General features: G+C 43.9%; 1 protein-coding gene across 1 annotated transcript; it reads left to right on the forward strand.

Moving 5' to 3' along the window:
- Positions 1-27,547, forward strand: lrp11 (low density lipoprotein receptor-related protein 11; the record flags this gene model as incomplete). Its single annotated transcript, XM_083642880.1, has 9 exons — positions 1-571; positions 3,452-3,609; positions 9,244-9,385; positions 19,255-19,380; positions 20,169-20,399; positions 23,506-23,673; positions 23,784-23,840; positions 25,646-25,744; positions 27,393-27,547. 9 exons carry the CDS (start codon positions 1-3, stop codon positions 27,545-27,547), a joined length of 1,707 nt encoding a protein of 568 aa, XP_083499006.1.
- Between the last annotated feature and the right edge of the window lie 399 nt (positions 27,548-27,946).

The raw sequence follows: 27,946 nt of genomic DNA on the forward strand, positions 1-27,946 counted from the left end.
ATGGTTGTGCCTCCGCATCATCACAGGCTGCTGCTGTCTTGTGTGTTGTTGCTGCTGCTGTGCGCGGTACACACTCACGGCCGCGCCTCGCAGATATCCGACTTAAAATCCAAACTGTCCGGGGTGGAGGAGCTCCTGGAGGACTTCCGCAAGCAGCTCCAGCAGCAGGACCAGGCTGGGTATCCGAGCCGGGGAGGCGGCGTGATGGACGGCTGCCTGGGCGACTTCACCGGCCTGGACGAGCACATCATCCGCGCCAAGGACTCCATCGAGCAGGGGGCCACCTTCCTCCTGGCGCCCGGCAGGGCGGAGAGCTGGAAGGACTGCCTGCACGCCTGCTGCGCAGAGCCCCGCTGCACCGTGGCCGTGGTCCAGGAGGAGAGTCTCAACTGCTACCTCTTCAACTGCACCTACAGGGAGAAGAACGTGTGCTCGTTCGCCCCGCAGCCGGGCTTCAGCACCCACAGCCGGGCAAACGGCACGGGGGGCCACCTCCCTGTCTCCTCCAGGAACCAGCTGCTCAGCCCGGCCAGGAGACCTGCTGCGAACCTGGCAGATGATGAGACCCAAGGTGAGAGGTCTTCTGCTCAGACATCATCAGGCTAATACCGCTGACAACAAGACCATATTATTATTATTATTACTATTAGTAGCCTATTATTATTATTATTATTATTATTATTATTATTATTATTATTATTATTATTATTATTATTATTATTATTATGATTGTTATCATTATGATGATGATGATGATGATGATGATTATTAATATTATTATTATTATTATTATTATTATTATTATTATTATTATTATTATTATTATTATTATTATTAATAATAATAAACTATTTTCTATATGAACAAACTGCAAGGTCATTGGTCCCCCTCCATGATTCACTAATGAATGCTTATTAGGTATTTCTTATTATCATTAGTTATTAATTATTGCTTAATCAACGCTAGTGATTAAGCCAAATTAATTCACCATCTGTTAGATTATGCTACAGTCATTGTCAACAAAGATTATTAATGATTAACACATTCTGATTAGTTAGCCTACTAGTAGCCTAGGTCAGTTATTTTCATATCAATGACCCCTAATTCAGTCCATATTAGGGCTAAGGACCCCCATTTGATGAGATTTGGTCTTTCCAAACAAAATAATCAGCAAATATTTTATTGTTAGATATGATTTTCCAGAATTCCGTCACTATCTGTATTGTAGGAAGAGAGGTAACAGAGAAACTATGGTCAAAACATACGTCATTCTTCTACATTCTCTAATTGTGTTAATCTTCTCTAGCCTAATGGTAATAATGGTGAATTAACATTTCATCAATTTAATTGGGACCCCTTGGAACACCCTTAAGAACACCTGGTGGTCCCCGGACCCCATATTGAGAACCCCTGGCCTAGGTTATAAGTAAGTTAAGAGTCTCAAATGGGCATGAAAACATTTATGGGTCTGAGTTTGTTTTTGAGTCACTTTTATGAATTGAGCTGAATGTGGCAATGTGGCCTCTCCCTAAGCCAGGCAAAGGTTTGGGGAGAAACCTTTATTATCTGTCTGTAGGGGTGGGAATCACCAGATGCCCCACAATACAATACACATACTTACTTAAGTCACGATACGTACAATACCAACACTGTCATAAAAACCTCTGATAAATGTTGCATGCACTTGACATTTTGTATAATAAAATATCACAATACTTTGCATTCGATATGATACGATATATTTCCCACAAAATATTGCGATACAATATGCTGTATCGATATCCCCCCCCCCACCCTAGTATATACTAGGCTTAGAAAAAGCTGCAACTTTGGAGCTGGTGATTCTTAGTGCGTTTGGAGCAGTTGTTGAGACTCTGCATGGAGGATTAATCTATTGGAAATTGTCAATGCTTTGATTTTTTTTAATAAATGTTTTATTGATTACATATTTTTTTTTACATGAAAGAAAAAGACAAAAAAAAATAAACTACACACATATACAACCAGATTCACTCAGAACATAAACTCCCTCCCTGCTTTGATTAAGTTGATTTTGTAGGACTGTGTAGGACCCCCCCCCCCAATTCTGCTGCTGCTGTCTGAGATTGTGTACCTGCTGTGGAGCTGTGTTCCATTGTGCACAGCTCTTTGCTCTGCCAGTAGCCTCCAGTGCTGATGAGGCTGGTGAAGCTGGTAGGGAGCGGGTTAATGATTCGCCCTCTAGGTCCTGGCCTTCCATAATTAGATTAGCCCATTGAGAGTAGCAGCAGGTGTGTTTTAACTCGGCCCCTAAACTGTTTGTTTAGGGGCCGAGGGAGAACACAGTCCTCTAGCCCCTAAACTGTTTGGCTAGGGAACTGTGCTGCCAACTGACTACTGTTGTATGGCAAGCAGGAACACATACTGTTTTCCCCTGTAGTTATTCACCACTGATGACTGTCATTTACCATTTATCATTTACCAAGGACAGTGCCATTAGGGGGCTGCTATGGGAAAGGTGAAATAATAACTACAGTCTAATCTTTTATTCAAATATACCTCAAAAATATTTATATTCGACAGAAAATAATGGCCAACTATTTTTTATAGCTGACAAATCGTTGAGACATTTTTTAAGAAAATGAAAATAAATAAATACATAAAATGATCTCGTTGCAGCATCTTAAATGTGATTATGTTCTGGTTTCTTTAGTCGTCTATGACAGTGAACTGATTCTCTTTGGCTTGTGGACTGTTGGTCAGGACAAGAGAAGACATCGAGGACGTCATCTTGGGCTTTGGGGAAAAATGATCAATGTTTTTCACCATTTTGTGACATTTTACAGACCAAAAGAGTCGACTAAACGATTAGTCGAGAAAATAATCAACAGATTAAAGTATAATGAAAATAATTGTTAGTTGCAGCCCTAATCAAATTGACCCCATAACTACCACAGTGACAAGAAATAAACTAAAAAATAGAGTAGTAACTGGTTTGGTGGGCTGGATTGAAGTGCATTTGATGAGGACTTCGACTTGAGACTTGTCCTCAAAGACTTGAGACTTGACTTGGACTCGAGCTTAAAGACTTGAGACTTGACTTGGACTCGAGCTTAAAGACTTGAGACTTGACTTGAACTTAAGCTTAAAGACTTGAGACTTGACTTGGACTCAAGCTTAAAGACTTGAGACTTGACTTGGACTCGAGCTTAAAGACTTGAGACTTGACTTGGACTCGAGCTTAAAGACTTGAGACTTGACTTGAACTTAAGCTTAAAGACTTGAGACTTGACTTGGACTCGAGCTTAAAGACTTGAGACTTGACTTGGACTCGAGCTTAAAGACTTGAGACTTGACTTGGACTCGAGCTTAAAGACTTGAGACTTGACTTGGACTCGAGCTTAAAGACTTGAGACTTGACTTGGACTTGCACAAAATGACTTGTGAGCATCTCTGGTGTGTGGCATTGCAGAGCTGGACGAGCCCCCCCGTGGTGACGCTGGACAGGACGTGGTGATCCAGCTGCCCACAGACTGGGCGGTGTTAGACGGCCGCGACAGCCTGGACGACCACAGGATCAGCCGCTACGACTGGGCTCTCGTCAAGGGAGACTCCAACATCAACATGAAGGTCAATCACACCACTGTAGCTTCTGTTTAATGCATGCTCATATCCAAACCACCTTACAGTAACTGTCACTGTATACAGCTTGAGTTTGGCCACTCCTAGTGGGAATGGAACCCCCAACCATGGTAGTGTTAATGTCTTGCTCTAAGGAACGGAATCCCTAACTCTGGCAGTGATAGTGCCTTGCTCTAGGGCAGCCATTCCAACCTGTGGGCCAATGCTTTTCAAATCATTTGCAAAATATGATAGTTTTTTCTTCTTTTTGTATTACAGTAGTATGTATGCAAATGCATTTCTCCATTGTTGAATGATACTGTTTAATTTGTAATCAATCATTCGTCAATTATTTGTATTCATTTATTTATTGAGTGCCTATTCATCAACACAATACAGGGAGAATACAATTTTAATATTCCCACCGTTCCCTCCCCCCACCATTTCCAAAACTGAAGAATTACACACAGTTGTATCTCTTAGACGTCATATCAAATCCTCCTTATTGGAATCAATCTATCAATGAAATAAAGCAGTATGAAGAGGAGAAATAATAAATAAATAAATACATAAATAAATACATAAATAAATGAGAGAAAAAGAGAGTCTTTTTTCGGTAAGATCTTCAGTCAGTTGAAGTACATTATAAAAAGGTACCATTTTCCATAGAACTCAGAATAACACCCCATTCAAGACAACTTGGACCACCAGAAAAAATGGGCTCCAACCTGTAAAAAGTGAATTGAACGGTCGTCCAGGCCGGAATTACAGCTCGGAAATTCGGGTATCATTCAGAGCTCCGCTTCGTCCGAGTTGACGTCATATCCACACATCTCGTCCAAAATGTTGCATTACTGCCTCCACTTCACAGAACCCTCCTTGGTTTTTCCCAGTGTTTTCCCTCCGACAGGGAAGTGCAGCGTGAACGCAGATATGCCAGGGACAGAGGTTCCGAGATGAAACCTCCGGCGGTCCGAGTTGTCATGAATGAGGTATCAGTCCTCAGGTCAGACCTGATCCTTTCTAGTTTCAGAAAAAGCGTGACATCCTGAAGCCTTTGAGAGATGGATGGGGCTCGCTTAAATTTCCACTGGAGTAGAAGACGGGGCCGTGCTAATAAACACGTGGAAGCTAAAGTGTCTACATGTAGCTGTTTAGAGGTAAATATGTTAGAATCTTGAGTGCCACAGAAAAATTGCAATATAAGGGCAGTTTCAATTGTAATCTCAAACATTTATAATCTCAAAATAATCTCACCAGAAAGGCACAGCTTCGACATGTGGAATTATTTGTTATTTAATTAGGCTATTGCAGGCAGCCCCTCACTTTTAGTTTCTGATTTCTGTGTGGTGCTGATGGACAGCTCCTTTTATCGTTTTATCGTTGCAGTATGAGGTGTTACAGACAGTAGTGTTGAGATGAGGCATGTTGCAGTATGAGGTGTTACAGACAGCAGTGTTGAGATGAGGCATGTTGCAGTATGAGGTGTTACAGACAGCAGTGTTGAGATGAGGCATGTTGCAGTATGAGGTGTTACAGACAGCAGTGTTAAGATGAGGCCTGTTGCAGTATGAAGTGTTACAGACAGCAGTGTTGAGATGAGGCATGTTGCAGTATGAGGTGTTACAGACAGCAGTGTTGAGATGAGACATGTTGCAGTATGAAGTGTTACAGACAGCAGTGTTGAGATGAGGCCTGTTGCAGTATGAAGTGTTACAGACAGCAGTGTTGAGATGAGGCATGTTGCAGTATGAGGTGTTACAGACAGCAGTGTTGAGATGAGGCCTGTTGCAGTATGAAGTGTTACAGACAGCAGTGTTGAGATGAGGCATGTTGCAGTATGAGGTGTTACAGACAGCAGTGTTGAGATGAGGCATGTTGCAGTATGAGGTGTTACAGACAGCAGTGTTGAGATGAGACATGTTGCAGTATGAGGTGTTACAGACAGCAGTGTTGAGATGAGACATGTTGCAGTATGAGGTGTTACAGACAGCAGTGTTGAGATGAGACATGTTGCAGTATGAGGTGTTACAGACAGCAGTGTTGAGATGAGACATGTTGCAGTATGAGGTGTTACAGACAGCAGTGTTGTTGAGATGAGGCATGTTGCAGTATGAGGTGTTACAGACAGCAGTGTTGAGATGAGACATGTTGCAGTATGAGGTGTTACAGACAGCAGTGTTGAGATGAGGCATGTTGCAGTATGAGGTGTTACAGACAGCAGTGTTGAGATGAGGCCTGTTGCAGTATGAGGTGTTACAGACAACAGTGTTGAGATGAGGCATGTTGCAGTATGAGGCGTTACAGACAGCAGTGTTGAGATGAGGCATGTTGCAGTATGAGGTGTTACAGACAGCAGTGTTGAGATGAGGCCTGTTGCAGTATGAGGTGTTACAGACAGCAGTGTTGAGATGAGGCATGTTGCAGTATGAGGCGTTACAGACAGCAGTGTTGAGATGAGGCATGTTGCAGTATGAGGTGTTACAGACAGCAGTGTTGAGATGAGGCCTGTTGCAGTATGAGGTGTTACAGACAACAGTGTTGAGATGAGGCCTGTTGCAGTATGATGTGTTACAGACAGCAGTGTTGAGATGAGGCCTGTTGCAGTATGAGGTGTTACAGACAGCAGTGTTGAGATGAGGCATGTTGCAGTATGAGGTGTTACAGACAGCAGTGTTGAGATGAGGCCTGTTGCAGTATGAGGTGTTACAGACAGCAGTGTTGAGATGAGGCATGTTGCAGTATGAGGTGTTACAGACAGCAGTGTTGAGATGAGGCATGTTGCAGTATGATGTGTTACAGACAGCAGTGTTGAGATGAGGCCTGTTGCAGTATGAGGTGTTACAGACAGCAGTGTTGAGATGAGGCATGTTGCAGTATGAGGTGTTACAGACAGTGTTGAGATGAGGCCTGTTGCAGTATGATGTGTTACAGACAGCAGTGTTGAGATGAGGCCTGTTGCAGTATGAGGTGTTACAGACAGCAGTGTTGAGATGAGGCATGTTGCAGTATGAGGCGTTACAGACAGCAGTGTTGAGATGAGGCCTGTTGCAGTATGATGTGTTACAGACAGCAGTGTTGAGATGAGGCCTGTTGCAGTATGATGTGTTACAGACAGCAGTGTTGAGATGAGGCCTGTTGCAGTATGATGTGTTACAGACAGCAGTGTTGAGATGAGGCCTGTTGCAGTATGAGGTGTTACAGACAGCAGTGTTGAGATGAGGCATGTTGCAGTATGAGGTGTTACAGACAGAAGTGTTGAGATGAGGCATGTTGCAGTGTGAGGTGTTACAGACAGCAGTGTTGAGATGAGGCATGTTGCAGTATGAGGTGTTACAGACAGCAGTGTTGAGATGAGGCATGTTGCAGTATGAGGTGTTACAGACAGCAGTGTTGAGATGAGGCCTGTTGCAGTATGAGGTGTTACAGACAGCAGTGTTGAGATGAGGCCTGTTGCAGTATGAGGTGTTACAGACAGCAGTGTTGTTGAGATGAGGCATGTTGCAGTATGAGGTGTTACAGACAGCAGTGTTGAGATGAGGCATGTTGCAGTATGAGGTGTTACAGACAGCAGTGTTGAGATGAGGCATGTTGCAGTATGAGGTGTTACAGACAGCAGTGTTGAGATGAGGCCTGTTGCAGTATGAGGTGTTACAGACAGCAGTGTTGAGATGAGGCATGTTGCAGTATGAGGTGTTACAGACAGCAGTGTTGAGATGAGGCATGTTGCAGTATGAGGTGTTACAGACAGCAGTGTTGAGATGAGGCCTGTTGCAGTATGATGTGTTACAGACAGCAGTGTTGAGATGAGGCATGTTGCAGTATGATGTGTTACAGACAGCAGTGTTGAGATGAGGCATGTTGCAGTATGAGGTGTTACAGACAGCAGTGTTGAGATGAGGCCTGTTGCAGTATGATGTGTTACAGACAGCAGTGTTGAGATGAGGCATGTTGCAGTATGAGGTGTTACAGACAGAAGTGTTGAGATGAGGCATGTTGCAGTATGAGGTGTTACAGACAGCAGTGTTGAGATGAGGCCTGTTGCAGTATGAGGTGTTACAGACAGCAGTGTTGAGATGAGGCATGTTGCAGTATGAGGTGTTACAGACAGCAGTGTTGAGATGAGGCCTGTTGCAGTATGAGGTGTTACAGACAGCAGTGTTGAGATGAGGCATGTTGCAGTATGAGGTGTTACAGACAGAAGTGTTGAGATGAGGCATGTTGCAGTATGAGGTGTTACAGACAGCAGTGTTGAGATGAGGCCTGTTGCAGTATGAGGTGTTACAGACAGCAGTGTTGTTGAGATGAGGCATGTTGCAGTATGAGGTGTTACAGACAGCAGTGTTGAGCAGCTTGAGTGTGTTTGCAGGAGTTAAGTCAACATGGTGCGCAGAGCTCCACTATGTCTCGCTGTTCAAATAGAGATAAGAGTTTATTATGACCGAACCTGCCCCAAGGTCCTGTCCTCTAGTCACCACTTCAGACGGCACATGGGACATGTCATGTATAGATAGTTTTCACAGGATTGTGTTGCTAGGCAACAGTTTTAAAATGAGCTTATTTCCTGTCAGCTATTCTTGTATTAGCATCACACTGCAACAGGAAGTTAGCTAAGGGCAATGTAGAATGTTTATGTTTTCAAGTTGAAACGGTTGAAACTTATTCCACTGTTTTACAACAGTAGAAAACAGAATCCTCTCACCTTCACCCACTAAACTCTGTGGTCATTAAGAAATTCTCCACCTAATTAAATTCAACTTACTTGACCAAACTGACGATGCCAAAAGACAAAAGAAAAAACAAACAAACCAACATGCGATATAAGAATGAACTATGTGTATCTGTGTTTGACTTGGTAATTCATGACTAATTCAACTCTTTAGAGACTCAATGCTAGTTATTTAAGGTTCACCATAAAAAAAAATGAATGTAGAGGGTAAATGTTCACACTGTGTTTTATCTGTATCATTAAAGAAATGCTGTTATCTTAGAGTGGAGAGACATGATAAACTGGGACTAATAGTGCTGTCAATGTTGTACCACTATGCTACACATAATTCTGAACAAGGTTTTGTATTTATTTGACATATTCTAGAGCAGATGTTCTCATTCCAACCTTTTCAGACTCACAGCTAATTAACAAGTAATTGATCACAAATTAAATAACACTTATCATTCAACAATGGAGAAATGTATTCTCATACATACTAATAATAATTACCATTCTTTTTTTCATGAGGATCGGAATGTTTTGCAATTGATTTTGTGACCCACTTGCAGTACCTTCATGGGCCAGGTTCGGAACAATCTGGGAACCCATCGGTTAAACAAATTTGGTTACTTTCATCTGTCAATGTAGAAAATATTATGTTAATTTATGTTTATTATGTTTAAAGCCATTTTGATCACTTTCTACTTTTAGACACATACCAGATTAAAATACTCATAACTTTGGATGTGAGACAGCTGTCTCAGTCATTCAAAAAGTTATATATAGGGGGGAGTTTACAATTTATGGAAATATAAAAAAAATTAAAAAGTCAAGTTTTCACCATGTGAAGGGTTTTTTGCAGGCAAAATGTCCCGTTCACATAGCCTGAGGATGCTGTATCACAGTGTTGAATGTTCCTGGTCATGTGTCAGGTGACCCATGCAGGGCTGCTGAAGGTGAGTGGCCTCCAGCATGGCGTCTACACCTTCCAGATGACCGTCACCGACACGGCCGGACAGCAGAGCTCTGACAACGTGTCTGTCACTGTGCTGGCACCCGAGCACCAGGCAGAAGGTCAGTGCTGTATAAAGTACTCCCAAGCACCAGGCAGAAGGTCAGTGCTGTATAAAGTACTCCCAAGCCATACTTGATACATACATACAGATATCTTGCCAGAAAAAGACTTTGGTAAAAGTCAAAGTCGCCTATTAGAATGTTACTTGAGTAAAAGTGTTAAAGTGTCTGATATTTGCTGTACTTAAAGGGACACTCCGCCGAAAAATAATGCTGATTTATTTTGCACATGATCTCACACATATCTGAAAACTGTAAACAGTTTTGCAGGCATTCATTTACTTTGACAGTTATTGAGAGTTGATTTCCGTTAAGTTGTGGACCAGTGATGTCATTCATACACTTAATGACATCACTCGTCCACAACTTGGACTGGACTTCCACCCCCAGCACAGTGATTTCCAGAAATAACATTGGGACTGCATGGGCACCATAGTTGACAATATAACCCATTGATACCTAATGCAGCATTTGCGTGTATATCCCTAATTTGTGTGTGTATCCCTTTAAGGCCGCGAACCGCATCATACGTGGTTCGCGGTCTTAAAGGGATACACACAAATGCGGCATCAGGTATCAATGGGATAACTGGCCAATCAGGGCGAAACAGACATGGCATCTCCCGAAGCAACGAGCGGTAACGTTAACGTCAGTTAACACATAGCCATGAGGGCAGTTATTGCAGAAATAGTCTAAATAGAGAGCCAAAGTTGACGTAACTTCCTGCTTCAGCATGCATGCCAACGGATTTCATCCATTTTATTTTCCATAGACATTTCGTAAAATGCTTATAAAAAATAGTTTTACTTGGTCAAACCAAGCGATTCAGCTATATTTAGATTCAGGAGAGACCATAGAACATTTCACTCGGATTAAAACTAAAACAAACAAACATTGAAAAAATAGTTTATTTAAATCTGCATTCTTTTTTTTTTAGTTTTGGTCCAAGTGAAATGTTCTGTGGTCTCTCCTGATTCTAAATATAGCTGAACCGTTTGGTTTGAACAAGTAAAACTATTTTTATAAGCATTTTACGAAATGTCTATGGGAAAATAAATGGTGGATGAAAATCTCTGGTACGCATGCTGACGCTGGAAGTGACGTCGACTTTGGCTCTCTATATAGAGTATGCACAAGCAGAGTTGCTCAGCGGAAAATACATTTTCGCCCCTTCTTCCGAGTGGATTTGGATTTGACTGAATCTGACACTGATTGGCTGAAGAGGTTGTCTGTCAAGGCAAGTACTCCCGCCCACTGAAATCGATGTGAGCAGCTGGAAGTCCAGACATACGTAAAGCCAAACAGGATGTGAGGTCTGTAGATAAATAATCCTGTTCATTACTACTCCAGGAAGATAGAGGGCGCTGTGAACTGCAGACACAGTGTCTGGGCGGAGCCTAGACCAAAGGTTATAAAGAAGTAAGACCTCCTTTGTTCGGGGTCATTTGCCATCTTAAGGAAGTAGTGAGAGCAGGCAGTGATCCGGATCCGTGTGTGGACTTTTGTCTTGTAAATAAACTATGTTACAATTTACTCTCTAGTAAATGGACTTATTTAAAGGTTAAAACGAAATATCTCACCACAGTTTGGTTGCCGAAACCCGTGTCGAGGGGGGAAGTATAGTGATATAGTTGGGCAGGTTTGGGGCCATTGTTTCACGTCGGACCTGAATTCCTGTGGAGCGCGCAAATCAACAACAACACAGGCAGAGCAGGCCGGCGAGAAGCAAATGGGAAGCCAAGGTGAGTTGTAATTTGATTATTTGGAAATACAAAAGTCTAAGTGTGTTGTGTGTTAAATGTGCCCAATAGATGATTGGTTACCGAATGATTAAAAGAGCATAAAGAATAGCGTGGAAGAAAGATCGCTATGTTGCTATTGGGAAATTTGATTAAGAGGCAAGTTGGAGCCTCAAGGATCCACTAGGTGGAAATCATGAAAACATTATAAGGTAACTGAGTTCGGTAACTAATCATATTATTGATGTAACAGATATTCTGCTGCTGATTGTGTAGGCCTACCAGTGAGAGAGAATTAAGAACCTAGGTAAATAAATAAAATCCTTAGAGGCTGTGCGGGAGGGGGGACGATCCTTTGTTCAGTAGTCTCTTAAAACAGACTGTTTCATCTACTTCTGGTGAATGCAGCTATACACATATGGTGGAAGCATTTGACCGTTAGAGGGTTTTTTTATTAGGAGCAGAATCGTTCACAAGGAGTGGGAATGAGACCTTAGAGGCCTGTAAAGTATATGCTCTAGATAGAGACCCAACTTGTCTGTTCTGGGAGACTGTTTAGTACAATAGTTAGCAGTGGCTAATGTGCTAACAAGGAATCGGAAGTCGCATTGGCGACCCATGAGACCACAGTAAATCCTTAGAGGAAGCGGAGTAAATGCTTTGAAGTCGCCGGATTTCCCCCGGTTGGGAGATAATTAGCGCTATATAAATAAATAAGTAATAAAACGTACGTTAGTCATCCAGTGACTGAATTAGCTAGCAAATAAAAAGTGTATGGTAAGGAATGTTGAATGGAGTTTTATGTGAGAAACGGTAAGCTTAAAAGCTGGCCGCTCTGAGATAGTGGCACTCAGGAGATGTTGCATATTACTGAAATGAAAAGAGACGCAGTACCAGTTGTGGTTGCACAAATTTAATAAGACGATGCTTCTAAGTGTGAATGCTATTCAGTTGCTGGGATGAACAATGGTAGCAGAATTTGTTGCATGTGGCTGTGTTGTATACCGCGGTTGTTTGTTAAATCGGCTTGTATGAAAGAAAATCATTGACTATCACATCAATAGTTTCTATCCTCAGCTGGGGCTTAATAATTAGGGAATTAATTTATAAGCCAGCAGCTGCTTTACGCCGGTTGTTTATTGTGTGAGTTGGGGAGCACATGGCTGTCGGCCATTTTGAGTGTTGTTCACAAGGACAATGGGACTTGTAGTCTTTGTGTGAATGAATGTACTGCATGTGTAAAACTACAAATATTTTACTCAAACGTGATTAGAAGTAAAGCACATGATTGTATAGTAAATAAGCAACTTGGTAAAATAAAGTAGAATTAGGGGAAACTTTGCTGTGTAATAACCTATTTGTGTAATTTTCAGAAATGGAGTTGAGAAATCAAGATAAGAAAATCCTGCCTATCCAAGAAATGATGAATCTGCATGGGCTCATGGCAGCAGAAAAGACAACTGAGTGGTCTTATTGGACACAGGGTTCATGGCCAGCTATGGGCACTTTTGAGAAAGCGAAATTAAATGCAGTGTTAGAACAATTATCTCTTAAACAATTGGATGACCAGGCCCGAAGGGAACATGAAATAGTATACAATTTATGGGCTGCTCAGATCGCCAAAAGACAAGCAGAGGAATTCTTAGTACAAGCTATGCGTCAATTACAGATAGTTAAACATGAGAGTGTAGAATTATTGACAGGAGAGGAGAAAATAAGTATAACTGAGGCATTTGTGAATACAAAGCAAACAGAAATTGCAACAAAAGGGAGGAGAGAAGGATTTCACAGGAAGCCACCTCACCCCCGCTCCCTTCAGGTAAATAGAGGGGGGAGGGGTGGGCAACAGGGCCAACATGAGATAGGAGGAGGCAGTGAATGTGCCGGCCTTTATATTCAGAGTCCGAATAGGGGAGTATGCAGAAAGCAAAATAGATGTTTTGTTTGTGGGAATCCTACACACTGGGCCCGAAATTGTCCAGATAATCCTTACAATGTGCAGGCTCCTTGAAGAATAAGAGTACAGAATGACTCCAGTTGGGTAAAGGGACTTAGTTATTTAACATAGTGACAATGCATCTCATCCCTTCTTCCTAAACAGAGATAAGAAGAGTTGAAGTAGGGGTGAGGGGGTAGAGAACAATCACATTGAGTGAGACTTTGAGATGGTAAGATTTCAGGTGGAGAGCAAAATGAAAATTTGGTTGGGAATAAATAACACAGAATTGTCTAATTATGGTAATATCAATATCCATATTTTGAGTTGAATTTCGGATTCTTCCAATTTATGTTGCCAATTAGAATTAGAGACAAGGTGAAGGCTATAAATATAAACAACACGATGAACCTCATTTCAGATGAAGTCATTGTGGGTTAGAATTCCTTTGTTAGTATTTTATTGTGTTACACTGCTTTATGAAGATCCATATTTAACTTTGCTGAAAGTTGAGAAGAAGAGAAAATGAAGTGTCTACCGCGATTAAGTCACAAGTAAATAAAGCACTATGTTCTTTTATTTCAGACGGAGTCCAGCTGAACTGGAGAAAATGAGAGCACAGAAAATTAAGTAATAAATGAAAATGGGATATCTATGCTAGGGGTTAACATATTTTGTGTGTGTTTCAGAAACGGAACCATGGGCTGCAGGAAGGGAATCAAGTTGTTCTGGAATGGGAGGAAGAGAGGAGGCAGTTGTTGTGTGCAGGAAAATTGTACATTATGAAGGGTATTAATGTTGGTTTTAACATTTCAGAAACAGGCCGAGATGAGATGGAGGTGCTGGAATTAAAAAAAAAAAAAACACAGTATGAAGAACTGATAAGTTTCAAGCAAATGTAGACAATTACACAATGTTGTCATGTCATGTGAATTTCTGAGACTTAACAGGGCAGTGGGGGGGGAACTTAATAATAATCTAATCTAAATGCTAATTTTCTTACAGGGGATGACGCATGTGGAGAGCTTTTAGTCAGTGCTTCAGCATAATAAAGCGTGGACAGCGGGTAATCATTCAAACCAACAGAGTTTGGTACTACTATTTTCCTTTCACAGCAAACAGTTGATAAAAGAATTGGAAGTAATGCTGATCAAAGGCTTTTATTGCAGTAAAAGTGATTGAAATGCTAATTTGAAGACCGAGAAGAGCCGTCTGTCTGTCATTGTAAACAGGGTTTGAAGAACAAAATTTGAATGTGAACTCCACATTGGGTAAACTCCAACTAAACTAAAGTGTATTGGTTAAGTAATATTCAGTCTAATTTTATTTCGTTATAAGGAAGTCTGGAGGTTTGCAGATGGAGAAAATAATCTTGCTTTTTAAAAGTGTAAATTGTCATTAATCTGTATGCTTGTCTGTTATACAGAGATGGACAATGGAGTGAAAATCTGGAAGCGATTTTCAGAGGGGGGAAGGAAGCGGAGAGTAATGAGAATAATGAAGAGTTCGGAGTTCAGACTTGTGACTGTGTGTATGAGAGGGAAAGGGACGGACTTGACATTTTCGGACTGACTAGGAGAGAATTTTATTTGTTATAGAATCTAAGTGAGCTCAATACTGTAGATAGAGAATGGTTATTTGAGTTATTTGTTGTGTGATTAATTGTTTACAGGATCAGAAAGTAAGGTAAGTATGACGTGGAAATATGGGAACAGCTGAAATACTGCATGAATTAATACACTAACCAAACTAACTAATTCATAACTAACTATGAAAAGTTGATTGTTATAACCAAAGTTATTGGACAAATAGTCGTGGAGGGGACCGAATCCATGGCAGGTAATATTGAAGAGGAATCAATTTAAGAGGTGAGATGAATCATTCTTTATACAAATTATGCTGTTAATGTCAATTGAACTGAAATGAGAATCCTGAAGATCCATGTTTGTGTGGTGCCATGTAAATAATTTAAGTTATGTTTGTGTCTTTACAGAGAAGGAAGTGGAGACGGAGGATACAAAGAGCCAAAGAGGAGGGTTCGAGGCAACAGATAGGAAATGACTCATTGATGGGACACTGGACAATTAATATTTGAAAATGTGTGATACAATCAATGAATATAGCAATTAATAATATGAAAATATAGGAAAATAGTTTGGTGAGTATGAAAATGCAGGCAGTACAAATTTAAATGTTGAAATAATGAGGGAAATTGTCCAGTGTTGCAGAAAGAGTCGCCAATGATAAGTTGAGTACAAAGTGGCACATTTGTATAATGGTTCTTGTTGAATAATCTTCAGCTATTTGCAATTGTAGTAGTGTTATTGTTTTAGTTTAATGCTGAGATACTGTGTGATTTTAAGCGTAAATGTGCAATCTGGATTGTGCAGTATTTTGAGATGAATTGGCAAGTTGAAAATTCAATACAGGTTTCTAAAGCACGGCCCTGCGGCCAAATGAGGTTTGTGGACAGATTTTGAGTGGTCCTTGGTTTGTCTTTCAAAATATACTAAATGTGGCCTCACATTGATTAATAAGCCAGTTTACTTTGCAATTTTCCCTCACCTAATGCTAACCCTATCATCATACAGGTTGTCTAAGCCAAGTAGAAACAGCGTATGCAAAACAGAAACAAATAATGTGGAACGTGAGGAAAGAGGGGGTTTGATCTGATCACACAGAAGTTAAGCTTTTGTGTTGTTAGACCAATAAATTATCAAATACCCAATAAAATAAATTGTAAAATTGATGGCTTTTGAGCCAAACTTACAGCTGCCATGAAGTCTTGGTTATGTGAAATCCTTGACAATGAACATAGTATTATGGAAAGTACTGGAAAATCCTTGAATTTCATTTTGTAATGTCTGCATGAACGCTGGTTATAATGAATATGATTAACACTCTTATCCCCTAGGGTTAGATCAACAAAGGAGGGAGCAGTTAATTCGGAATAGAAGATACTTATGACTGTTGAGATAAACTGATTTATATAAAAGAGAACTAAGATTAGATTTTCTGTTTCAGGAAAACCAGGAACATCGAGGGAGACATCGAGTTCAAGACAAAGGAACATTTCAATAAAACAGACAGTTTAGCAGTGAGAAAGGATATTGATTTAATGAATGAAGTGGAATGGATGGAGTGTGTGTGAATAGCAAGTAGGTGGAGCCAATGAAGACGACCCAACGCGAGGACGAAGAAGAAATAAAACTGCCACAAGAATCCTGCACTCCCTAATTGAATTCAGAAACATATGCCAAATAATTGATAGTGAACTATAAACCTTGAAAGCTGTTAAGTGTAATAATATGTACTGTAAATGATTGAATTGAATGTATGTTGTGTCTAGTACTAGAGTATGTAACTAATTAATTCTAGAAGTATTGTATAAAAGGCCTATTATAATATAGTATAAACATTATCATTATATAATAAGCATCATCATAGACTTTTGGTATCGCTGGTAGGCTGGGTTATGCACAGGCTTTTTAAGTGAGTGGTTCTATAACAGTAGAAGCTCGCAGAGGCCTTTCCCTACTTCGAAGGAAAGCAAATGGAAAAAGTAGGTTTACCTCTGCATGTGAATAAGCTGTTAAAAGTCACCGCACTCAGTGCAGAGCTGTGTGCAGGGTGGTTCATAACATGGTTCCCGGGTCATTTGATTCATAGAAGTGGTTTGGACTTTGTGGATTATGTGATCTGGGAAAGGCTGCGTTGTGGACCTGCTTGTGCGCATCTCTGGATGGGGTGAGATGTCAAAATGCTGATGATGTATGCTGATAGACAAAAGTTGCAAAACCAAAAAGCAACTTTATAATAAATCCCTCAGTTAAGTTTTTCCTTATAAGGAAAAAAAGGAGGGAACTGTAGATAAATAATCCTGTTCATTACTACTCCAGGAAGATAGAGGGCGCTGTGAACTGCAGACACAGTGTCTGGGCGGAGCCTAGACCAAAGGTTATAAAGAAGTAAGACCTCCTTTGTTCGGGGTCATTTGCCATCTTAAGGAAGTAGTGAGAGCAGGCAGTGATCCGGATCCGTGTGTGGACTTTTGTCTTGTAAATAAACTATGTTACAATTTACTCTCTAGTAAATGGACTTATTTAAAGGTTAAAACGAAATATCTCACCACAGGTCATGTGATCAGGATGGTTTAGCAGGCTAAGAGAGTAGTGCCAGTAGAGACTGTAGTACCTTAACTGCATAAATGGCTCATATTGAACCACTGAATTCAAAAGAGAAATCATTTGTTGAATACATTTACCGTATTCAAAAACTGAATTTGTAAACACATTTGAAATTAAATTGATTGAGGCTTGACGATGACTATATTATTAAATGTACCTTTTAGCTATGAACGTGGAAGAATAAGGTTCAGTCATAGGAGATGAAGAAGGCACAGTGTCACATGGCTTCTTGTTAGTTAAGTGAGGAGTGTGAGCCCACTGCTGCCCCCTGGAGGAGGAGGCCGACCCCCCCCCCCCCCCCCCCCCAGTCCACACCCAGGGACCCCAATGTCTCAGGGAGAATGCGGGGTGTTGAATTCATTCATTCCCCAGATTCATTTCTAGAATTCAATGTTTCAGTATGATATTCTTCAAAGTTGTGTTTTTGGAGGCACACACATTTGGCCGGACACAAACACGGTCAGAGAAAGACAGAGGATTCTGTATCCAGAAACAATGCAAGCCTTGAAGCAGCACATTGGATCACTGTACCCACAGTGTGTACAGGTGTGTCTCTGTGTCCACAGTGTGTACAGGTGTGTCTCTGTGTCCACAGTGTGAACAGGTGTGTCTCTGTGTCCACAGTGTGTACAGGTGTGTCTCTGTGTCCACAGTGTGAACAGGTGTGTCTCTGTGTCCACAGTGTGTACAGGTGTGTCTCTGTGTCCACAGTGTGTACAGGTGTGTCTCTGTGTCCACAGTGTGTACAGGTGTGTCTCTGTGTCCACAGTGTGTACAGGTGTGTCTCTGTGTCCACAGTGTGTACAGGTGTGTCTCTGTGTCCACAGTGTGTACAGGTGTGTCTCTGTGTCCACAGTGTGAACAGGTGTGTCTCTGTGTCCACAGTGTGTACAGGTGTGTCTCTGTGTCCACAGTGTGTACAGGTGTGTCTCTGTGTCCACAGTGTGTACAGGTGTGTCTCTGTGTCCACAGTGTGTACAGGTGTGTCTCTGTGTCCACAGTGTGAACAGGTGTGTCTCTGTACCCACAGTGTGAACAGGTGTGTCTCTGTGCCCACAGTGTGTACAGGTGTGTCTCTGTGTCCACAGTGTGTACAGGTGTGTCTCTGTGTCCACAGTGTGAACAGGTGTGTCTCTGGACCCACAGTGTGAACAGGTGTGTCTCTGTGTCCACAGTGTGTACAGGTGTGTCTCTGTGCCCACAGTGTGTACAGGTGTGTCTATGTGCCCACAGTGTGTACAGGTGTGTCTCTGTGTCCACAGTGTGAACAGGTGTGTCTCTGTGTCCACAGTGTGTACAGGTGTGTCTATGTGCCCACAGTGTGTACAGGTGTGTCTCTGTGTGTACAGGTGTGTCTCTGTGCCCACAGTGTGTACAGGTGTGTCTCTGTGTGTACAGGTGTGTCTCTGTGTGTACAGGTGTGTCTCTGTGCCCACAGTGTGTACAGGTGTATCTCTGTGTCCACAGTGTGTACAGGTGTGTCTCTGTGCCCACAGTGTGTACAGGTGTGTCTCTGTGTCAACAGTGTGTACAGGTGTGTCTCTGTGTCCACAGTGTGTGCAGGTGTGTCCACAGTGTGTACAGGTGTGTCTCTGTCTCTGCACAGTGTGAACAGGTGTGTCTCTGTGTCCACAGTGTGTACAGGTGTGTCTCTGTGTGTCCACAGTGTGTACAGGTGTGTCTCTGTGTCCACAGTGTGTACAGGTGTGTCTCTGTGTGTCCACAGTGTGTACAGGTGTGTCTCTGCACAGTGTGTACAGGTGTGTCTCTGTGTCCACAGTGTGTACAGGTGTGTCTCTGTGTCCACAGTGTGTACAGGTGTGTCTCTGTGTCCACAGTGTGTACAGGTGTGTCTCTGTGCCCACAGTGTGTACAGGTGTGTCTCTGTGTCCACAGTGTGTACAGGTGTGTACAGGTGTGTCTGTGTGTGTTCACAGTGTGTACAGGTGTGTCTCTGTGTTCACAGTGTGTACAGGTGTGTACAGGTGTGTCTGTGTGTGTTCACAGTGTGTACAGGTCGCTGCTCGCGCTACCAGTTCATGTGCGACGACGGCTGCTGCATCGACATCAGCTACGCCTGCGACGGGAAGCAGCAATGTCCAGACCGCTCGGACGAGGCCTTCTGCCAAAACTGTGAGAAACCTTCTGTTGTTTTCCAAATGTAACCGCATGTGTTTTGGGAGCAGTGTGAAGTGCACAGAACTATTCCAAGTCTAAGACACCGGAATGTGAAGAAGAAATGTCGTAGTAGCGTCTGGGTAGTGTAGAGAGGTAAAAGCACTCACCTACCACCAGGGGGCGTCTGGGTAGTGTAGAGAGGTAAAAGCACTCACCTACCACCAGGGGGCGTCTGGGTAGTGTAGAGAGGTAAAAGCACTCACCTACCACCAGGGGGCGTCTGGGTAGTGTAGAGAGGTAAAAGCACTCACCTACCACTAGGGGGCGTCTGGGTAGTGTAGAGAGGTAAAAGCACTCACCTACCACCAGGGGGCGTCTGGGTAGTGTAGAGAGGTAAAAGCACTCGCCCACCACCGGCAGCGGTACTTGCGATTTGGTCAGACATCCCTGCGGGGCAGGAAGCCGGTGGTGTACGAGTCCTCCACTAGCGCCTCCTCTGGTCAGTCGGGGAGCCTGTTTTGGGGGAGAAGGGGGGAGGGGGTGGACTGCTCCTAGCTGTCAGGTGAAAAGAAGGCTGGTGACTGCACATGTATCGGAGGAAGCATGTGCTAGTCTACAACTCTCCCCGGTTCGGCAGAGGGGGTGGAGCAACGACCGGGAGAGCAGGGGGAATTGGCCAATAGTATAATTGGGAGAAAATGGGAGAGAAATCCGGGCGAAGGAAAAAAAAAGTAACACATAACTGTGTGCGTGTTTTTGTGTGCGTGTTTTTGTGTGCGTGTTTTTGTGTGCGTGCTCTGTAGTCGATAGCAGCAGGAAGACGGTGACCCACCCTGCCGGCGTGCCCGGCCCTCACAGGCTGGTTGTCCAGGCAGAGGAGGCCGAGGACGGCTCCCTGCTCCAGGCTGGACCCAGGAAGAGCCTGGAGAGCATCATCCCCCCGCCTGCTCTGCCTCCCCTCAGCACCAAGCTGCCTCCTCCACCGCCTGCTCATCCACTCAGTCCCAGCCAGCAGGAGAGCCCATTCAGTCAAGGTACCTCACTGACACCCACATGGCTTCAGTCAAGGTACCCCACTGACACCACATGGCTTCAGTCAAGGTACCCCACTGACACCACATGGCTTCAGTCAAGGTACCCCACTGACACCACATGGCTTCAGTCAAGGTACCCCACTGACACCACATGGCATTTCAACAAGGTACCCCACTGACACCACATGGCTTCAGTCAAGGTACCCCACTGACACCACATGGCTTCAGTCAAGGTACCCCACTGACACCCACATGGCTTCAGTCAAGGTACCCCACTGACACCACATGGCTTCAGTCAAGGTACCCCACTGACACCCACATGGCATTTCAACAAGGTACCCCACTGACACCACATGGCATTTCAACAAGGTACCCCACTGACACCACATGGCATTTCAACAAGGTACCCCACTGACACCACATGGCATTTCAACAAGGTACCCCACTGACACCACATGGCATTTCAACAAGGTACCCCACTGACACCCACATGGCTTCAGTCAAGGTACCCCACTGACACCCACAAGGCTTCAGTCAAGGTACCCCACTGACACCCACATGGCTTCAGTCAAGGTACCCCACTGAAACCCACAAGGCTTCAGTCAAGGTACCCCACTGACACCCACATGGCTTCAGTCAAGGTACCCCACTGACACCCACATGGCCCCACTGACACCACATGGTATGTCAACAAGGTACCCCACTGACACCCACATGGCATTTCAACATCCATACCAGTCAGTCAAGGTACATAATGCAGTTTGATTGACTCGCCTGCCCTATTGGCCTGCGCGCAATGTCTCCCTCTCTCTCTCCCCCAGTCTCTCTCTCTCTCCCTCCCTCAGTCTCCCTCTCTCCCTCCCTCAGTCTCTGCCCCCTCTCTCTCTCCCCCCTCTCTCTCTCCCTCTCCTCTCTCCCTCTCCTTCAGTCTCTCTCCCGCTCCCTCAGTCTCTCTCTCTCTCCCGCTCCCTCAGTCTCTCTCTCTCCCGCTCCCTCAGTCTCTCTCCCTCCCCCTCTCTCTCTCCCTCTCCCTCAGTATCTCTCTCATGTGTGTGTGTGTGTGTGTGTGTGTGTGTCATTGATGTCATCAGTGATGTCACAATGATGTCACAATGCCTATGTATGACATCACTGATGACATCATCACTGATGACATCACTGAGGACATCGGTAATTAGGGCAATCACCTAATTAAAAAATCTGGCTCCGTCAGGTCACCCACACAGGTGCTCTTTACACCCCCTGAAAGTTTCAGCCCGATCGCACGTAAAACGGCCTAGCTGTGGCCGGCACAAAAAATGAAAAGATGAAACAGACGGAGAACAGAGATTGCCCACATGCTCCCTTTTATAATAAAGGATGCATAGGGAGGGGAGGGGGGGGGTTGAATGTATAGGCTAATGTCTGGCTGGTGGCTGGTGAAGCGGGCATACAAGATGCAAGTCTCAGTCCTCTTGGAACAAGGTAACTGGTGCGGTTTGTTGTGAGCGGGAAGGTAATCTGAACCAGCTACAGGTTCAAAACTAGCAGACGGATGTTGAACATCTGATAGCTTGTAAAGCCGAGCATGACAACATGAACCTTAACACTATGAAGAACAGAGAAGAGCACAAGTCCAGCATGCTTAGTTTTGTCTGTTAGTTACCTGGTGGAATGACAGGTGCCTTTTGCTGACAAACTCTGGTTCACTTGTGTAATTGATTTGATTTGATCTTTATTTTTCTCAAACAAATCGACACATAAAATCATAATAAAGACAAAAATATAACCATAAACAATTAAATCAAACAGTCTTCATCAAAATACTAACGAGGATGAATTTGAGAAGGGGCAGAAGGAAGCAAAAAGCTGATCTATTTTGTTTTTTTATTATTTGACCTTGATTTAAGCAGGTAAAAAAAAGATGAGAATCAGTTCTCTTTTACAATGATGACCTGGCCAAGAGGCTTTCAGCAAGACTAGTATAAAAAAAAGAAACACAGTCAACACAAACAACTCATACTGAGTAAAATATATTAAAAAGAATATATAAATATATAATATATAAAATATAATGTAAAAAAATATATAAAAATGTAGTCCTGCGCCTTCCTTACAATCACATAACATTAAAATAAAAATCTCTTACAACCCCCAAAAAGAGGAGGAAAAAATAAAGAGGAAAAAAAGCAAAACAACAAAATTTTAAAAAGAAATCAACACCTTCACTAAGTGTGATTTTCTATAGTTCATCAATTTTGTCAATAATAATTGGTTAAGTGTGAACATTAACGAGCCAAATATGAAAATGCATAAAAGTAAACTATCCTGCCAAGCCAGAGTGGTGGGTTCAAGGACAATCTAAAAAGAAGTGGTTTGTACGGAAATCTACAGGCGTTTCTTCCATTCCTTCCCCTTCTTGTGTTTGCCTCTATCAGAGCTGTGTTGCTGCAGCAAGATTCAGTTCCCCAGTAGCCCAGAGACGTACCTGCTTATAATGCAAAATGGCCGTGCGTCAGCATCATGGGTGCATTAAGCTTATGTAAGAGGAGTGTTGCTGCTGGTCTCTGGACAGGACTGGGGCAGATGGAGCCCCCGCAGGCGGCCGCTGAGTCACAGAGCCAAAAAAGCGAAAACGTTGGCGCAGCCGCAGGGCCCCACTCTGCCCCTACAGGGTGCGATGGGAATGCGGCACTCTCCCTGCGCACTCGGGGAGCGCCCGAACAAAGAGCCTCTGTCCCCGCGCCATCCGATCCCTGAATTAGGCTGAGACGGACCCGGGACCGCCACTTTAGCACAGGGCCTGGTCTGGCTGAGGCGCATTCTCAGGAGTCTTTTCTTCACGTCCCCCATGTCCCAAATGCACGGGGAAATCAGATCAGTGCAACACCGTCATACGGTGTCAGAGGAAGAGGGGCAGAGGTTCAAAAAGGAATTGCAAGAAATGCCATGTGAGAAAGGTGTATTTTTGTCACACACACACACACACACACACACTGGAATCTTTGTTGCATCTGTTGTCCAGGCGCTACAGTACCACTTTGACCTTTGCCCCCCCCCTCCCCGTCGTATTGGTTGTCAGTAAACAGTTGTTGACGGTGTCTCTCCTCTCTCTCTGCGGCTGTAGACCCGTGTGCTGCAGCTCCAGTCGTGGGACCCTGTAAAGGGACCTTCGCACGTTGGTACTACGACCGAGAGGCGGGACAATGCAAACACTTCCTGTACGGCGGCTGCCAGGGCAACCATAACAACTTCCTCCAGGAGGCGGACTGTGTCGGTGAATGTATCCAAAAAAGTATGTTTCTGCTTCCTATTCATTCCATTTCAACGCCATTGTATCGTATGTAATTATAACACTATTACAAATTCTGCTATTAATTCATGACAACAATGTTGTTTGTTTAGGTCCTGCTTTCAAACCAGCAACCGTGGCTCCTCCCATCACCAAACAGACAGAGATAGGTAAAGCTATAATAGAGCTTATTCGACTGACGTAACTCACATACGAGCACGCCCACCGCCGCCATTTTGTTGACATTCCGCAGCACGCTGTTTAAAAGTGACTGACAGCTGTCCTAAGGGACGCTAGCCAACGTTACTTACTAGCCTATTTAATGCAGTTTTTACTGCGTCAGGAGCTATTTCACAACAGCGATAGTGTGCTGTGTAATAATACACGGCTGTAGTAACAGCAGCAATAAAAGCCCGGGTGTTAGCTACTGTCCACAAACGTGAAGGGAAAGAGACTAGAGGCTAACGTTAGTAGCAAACATTGGGCTCATGCAAGCAAGCGTCAGATCATATCAAACAAACATTTAACGTTAAGGTTATTTACCTTTGCTGTCACGACAACGTTTGATGATGATGATGATGATGTTGTTGGTGGCACAAAAGTAAAAATGTCAGACCAATTGCCACAGATGAAATAGTTATAGGACTCAAGGGATTTGAAAGCCTTCAGCTCCTGAGACGTGTAGCCTATGCCAATACTGTATTCACAATGTCCGGTACGTTATACCTGGCAATATAATGAGTTATATTTATTCTAGGGGTCCACACCTCCAACCAAACTTATTTTTTCATCACTTCTCTTTGACGAAGCCATAACTGTTGCTATACGCTCGGCCACACTACGTTACGGCTGCGGTTTGTATATATGTCCTTTATTTACACATTTAAATACATGTGTCATTAAAATGCACTCTGGCAGTTTAAAATGAGCAAACTGAATTGCAGTGCACAATATATATTAATATTAGAATTCGTTCAATATCTAAAAATATCTCAAAAGCACAGTAAAGCCAGAAACACAGTAACACAGGATTGCTCTTATTTGTGTCCATTCAGCAATCTGACCATGGACGGTATAGGACTCTTTTTGTAGCGTTCTGTTTTACACTTGATGTCTCTCAGCCGTGCTCCTTGTCTTGTCCTTGCTCCTTCTCTCTCAGCGCACGTTGGTGGGAGCCAGCTTGAGAAATCTGTGGAACTTTGGAGTTTGAGTGCAAAGTTCAGGCACAGCTCCTCTCGTCTCTTCTGCAGAGGTTGGATGTTGAGGGTCTGGCAGGCCTCAGAGTAGGATCTGTAGTCAGAACCCAGTATGTTTGGACCTTGTTTGGACTCATTCTAGGGCCTGGTTCTGTTTGCTGGTTATGCTGAAGTGCCACACGACCGCCGCATACTCCAATACTGGGCGGATGTACGTTGTATACAGTGTCTTCAGATCATCTGTTGGGATGCCAAACTTTTGCAGTCTCTTTAGGATGAACATGCGTTGATTTGCTTTTTTTGTAGTTGCATTCACCTGCATGTCCCATCTTAAGTCTGCCTGCACCCACAACCCAAGGAGCTTAGTGGCTGGCTAACACAGCACCACCAATACTCAAGTCGGGCAGGGGGGGTGGCTTCTTTGCAAAGCAGACATTGAGTACTTTGCACTTAAGGGGGTTCAGTTTCATCCTGTTTGCCTCTGTCCAGGCTGATAGCTCATCCAGATCATTTTGCATGATGCTGGGTTCCTTTATCTTTCTAACCTCTAATAGATTTAAATCATCCACAAACTTCCACCTTTCCACTCTTGCTGATAATGAGGCAATTGTCAACAATTCAACAACAATTCAACAAGTCAACAATTGTCAACAATATGGCGGCGTCCGGGGTTATCGAATAAGGTCTATCTATACATGACAGTAACATTGAAGAAATGGAAGCTACAATGTTTCAAAGACATAATTATCACTAAGTTGTGTTTGCATGTTTTGTTGCAGCTGCCCCTAAAGAGCCCGTCTCCCAGAGCCAGCCAGAGGACCACCTTCCCATCTCCAAACCATTTCCAGTAAAGGGAGGACACCCAGTCCCCGAGTCAGGTGTGCTTCAACACAGAAGTTTGCCTACTAACTATTAGAACAGCAATTAATCAATTAGTCTATTAATTGTCAATTATTAAATGAATCACCAACTATTTGATAATTGGTTTGAGTAATACACAAAACTGCAGTATGCTCTGATTCCAAGATTCAAATTTCATTTTTTAAAAGTTTGACTGGGCAGGATGCAACAGAATAAAAACAGTTTTTAAATTGTGAATCCTGAAATGCATCAAACATTGCAGCAGCAGCAGCAGCAGCAGCAGCAGCATCATAAGCAGAAGCTACATAAACCCTCAAATAAATAGGTAATTTAAAGAAGCTAAAAATGCCACTAATTTATTTATAAAACAGTTTAAGAAAAGAGAGTTCACGTCTTATGTGGGGGACGTAGTCCTTATTCCCTATACGCTGACCAAGATGCAGGAAACCATGCAGGGGGGAGGAGCTATCCTTGAGTATGTTGGTGAGCAGGTAGGCAGGGTGGCCTCATCACGCCTTTCACTCAAAGATGGAAGAGAAGAAGCATCCTGCAGCATGGTTTCTGTACCTTCTTCAGCTCCTCAGAGGCCTTTTCTCAGCCCAGCACAGACTGGGCTGGCATACTCAAGGACTGGATGGATGAAGGTCAGGTAGATCTGTTTGAAAACATCACATGGTAGAGCAGCTCTTTTGGCAACACTGAGGTAATGGATCCTTGGCCGTGTCAGTTTGAGAGCATGTATTTAACTAGGCTCACCCGTTGTGCAGGCTCGCCACATGCAGCTTGGCCGCTGCGCGGCCTCGCCCGCCTCGCTTGGGTGGGACAAGGAAGAACCCATTACACTTTGGCGCAGATCCGATCTGATCCGGGTCAAGGAAGGGGGCGGGGCTAGGGAAAATGGGCCATAGCTAGGGATAGGAAGGTCGTAGAGAGTTGGGATTTGAGGGGTGGGTAGGGGGAGTGGCTAGGGAGATGTGGGTGGTGGGAGGGGGTGTGGTCAGGAAAGGGGCGGGGCCATGGAAAAGGGATCATAGATAGGGATAGGAAGGTCATAGAGAGACGGGATTCGAGGGGTGGGTAGCAAGCCCCCAGGAATAGCGCTGGGCTGTGAAGCCATTTGAACATGGTGGCGAAGCTCTGTATTGCAAGTCACGTGACACCATGCAGCCCAGAAAGGAAAATTCCTATCCACTTGCATGGGGACCCCCCGGCAGCTGTTAAACCCAGGGGCATTTTTTCCGGGTGTCACTCAAAGTATAAAACAACTCTTTTATTTATCAAATAATTTTTTATGGGGCATTTTTTCTTCAGAAGCCACTAAGAGCCGTATACGGGTGTATTTTCTTCTTTTAATACATCCATGGGTGGGAGGGGTGGGAGATGTCATGGCACACATGCGCACTTCGCCTGAGGCCGCATGGTCAGGAAGTAAAACCAGGAAGAAAACCCCCCCATGACTTCATGCACCAGTGAGCAGACTCCGTCCGAATGCATGGGTGGGCGTGACTCGTCCCCTATCCAGTTATTTTAATACCTCCATGGTGGGTAGGGGGAGTGGCGCGGGAGATGTGGGTGGGTCAGGGTTCTGATCCGAGTATTGGCCTGGGTCTGTGCTCTCTGAGTGCACTTGCAGTTAGTGAATGTGTCGTCTGTTCTCTCCGGCAGGTGCCATCCTCCCGCTGGCTCTGGGCCTGATCATCACCGCTCTGCTGCTGCTCATGATCAGCTGCCGTCTCCGACTCGTTCGCCACAAGCTGAAGAAGACCCGCCCCCTCACCACGGAGGAGTCCGATTACCTCATCAACGGCATGTACCTGTAACCATGGTTACATGTACCTGTAATGGCCGGGCGGGGCCAGGGGGGCACCGAGGCGACCGCGGCGTCCCCGAGAAGAAGCCGGGGGATGTGGGAAGCCTCTGACCTCTGAAGGGGGGGGGGGGGGGGGGGTCACCAGATCCAGAACCACAGTCTCTTTGAGTGGTGCAACACTGTCGTGTCCTCGGGTTGGAAGCTTCCCAACCCCCTACTGTCATGAAGACTTCCGTACCCCCCTCCACTCTGACCCCCTCTGCTGCTGTGGGTAGAGCCGACTCCAAATAGCCACATAGGATACAGATTCAGAAGAGATCTGCAACATCACATAATTATGTTGGATGAAAAATCTGATTTTGTGTCCATGGTAAATGGCAGCAGTCCCACCCCTCTTCCCAGTTCACTT

This window comes from Poromitra crassiceps (assembly GCF_964638095.1).
Source record: "Poromitra crassiceps genome assembly, chromosome: 9".
Classification (NCBI taxonomy): Eukaryota; Metazoa; Chordata; class Actinopteri; order Beryciformes; family Melamphaidae; genus Poromitra; species Poromitra crassiceps.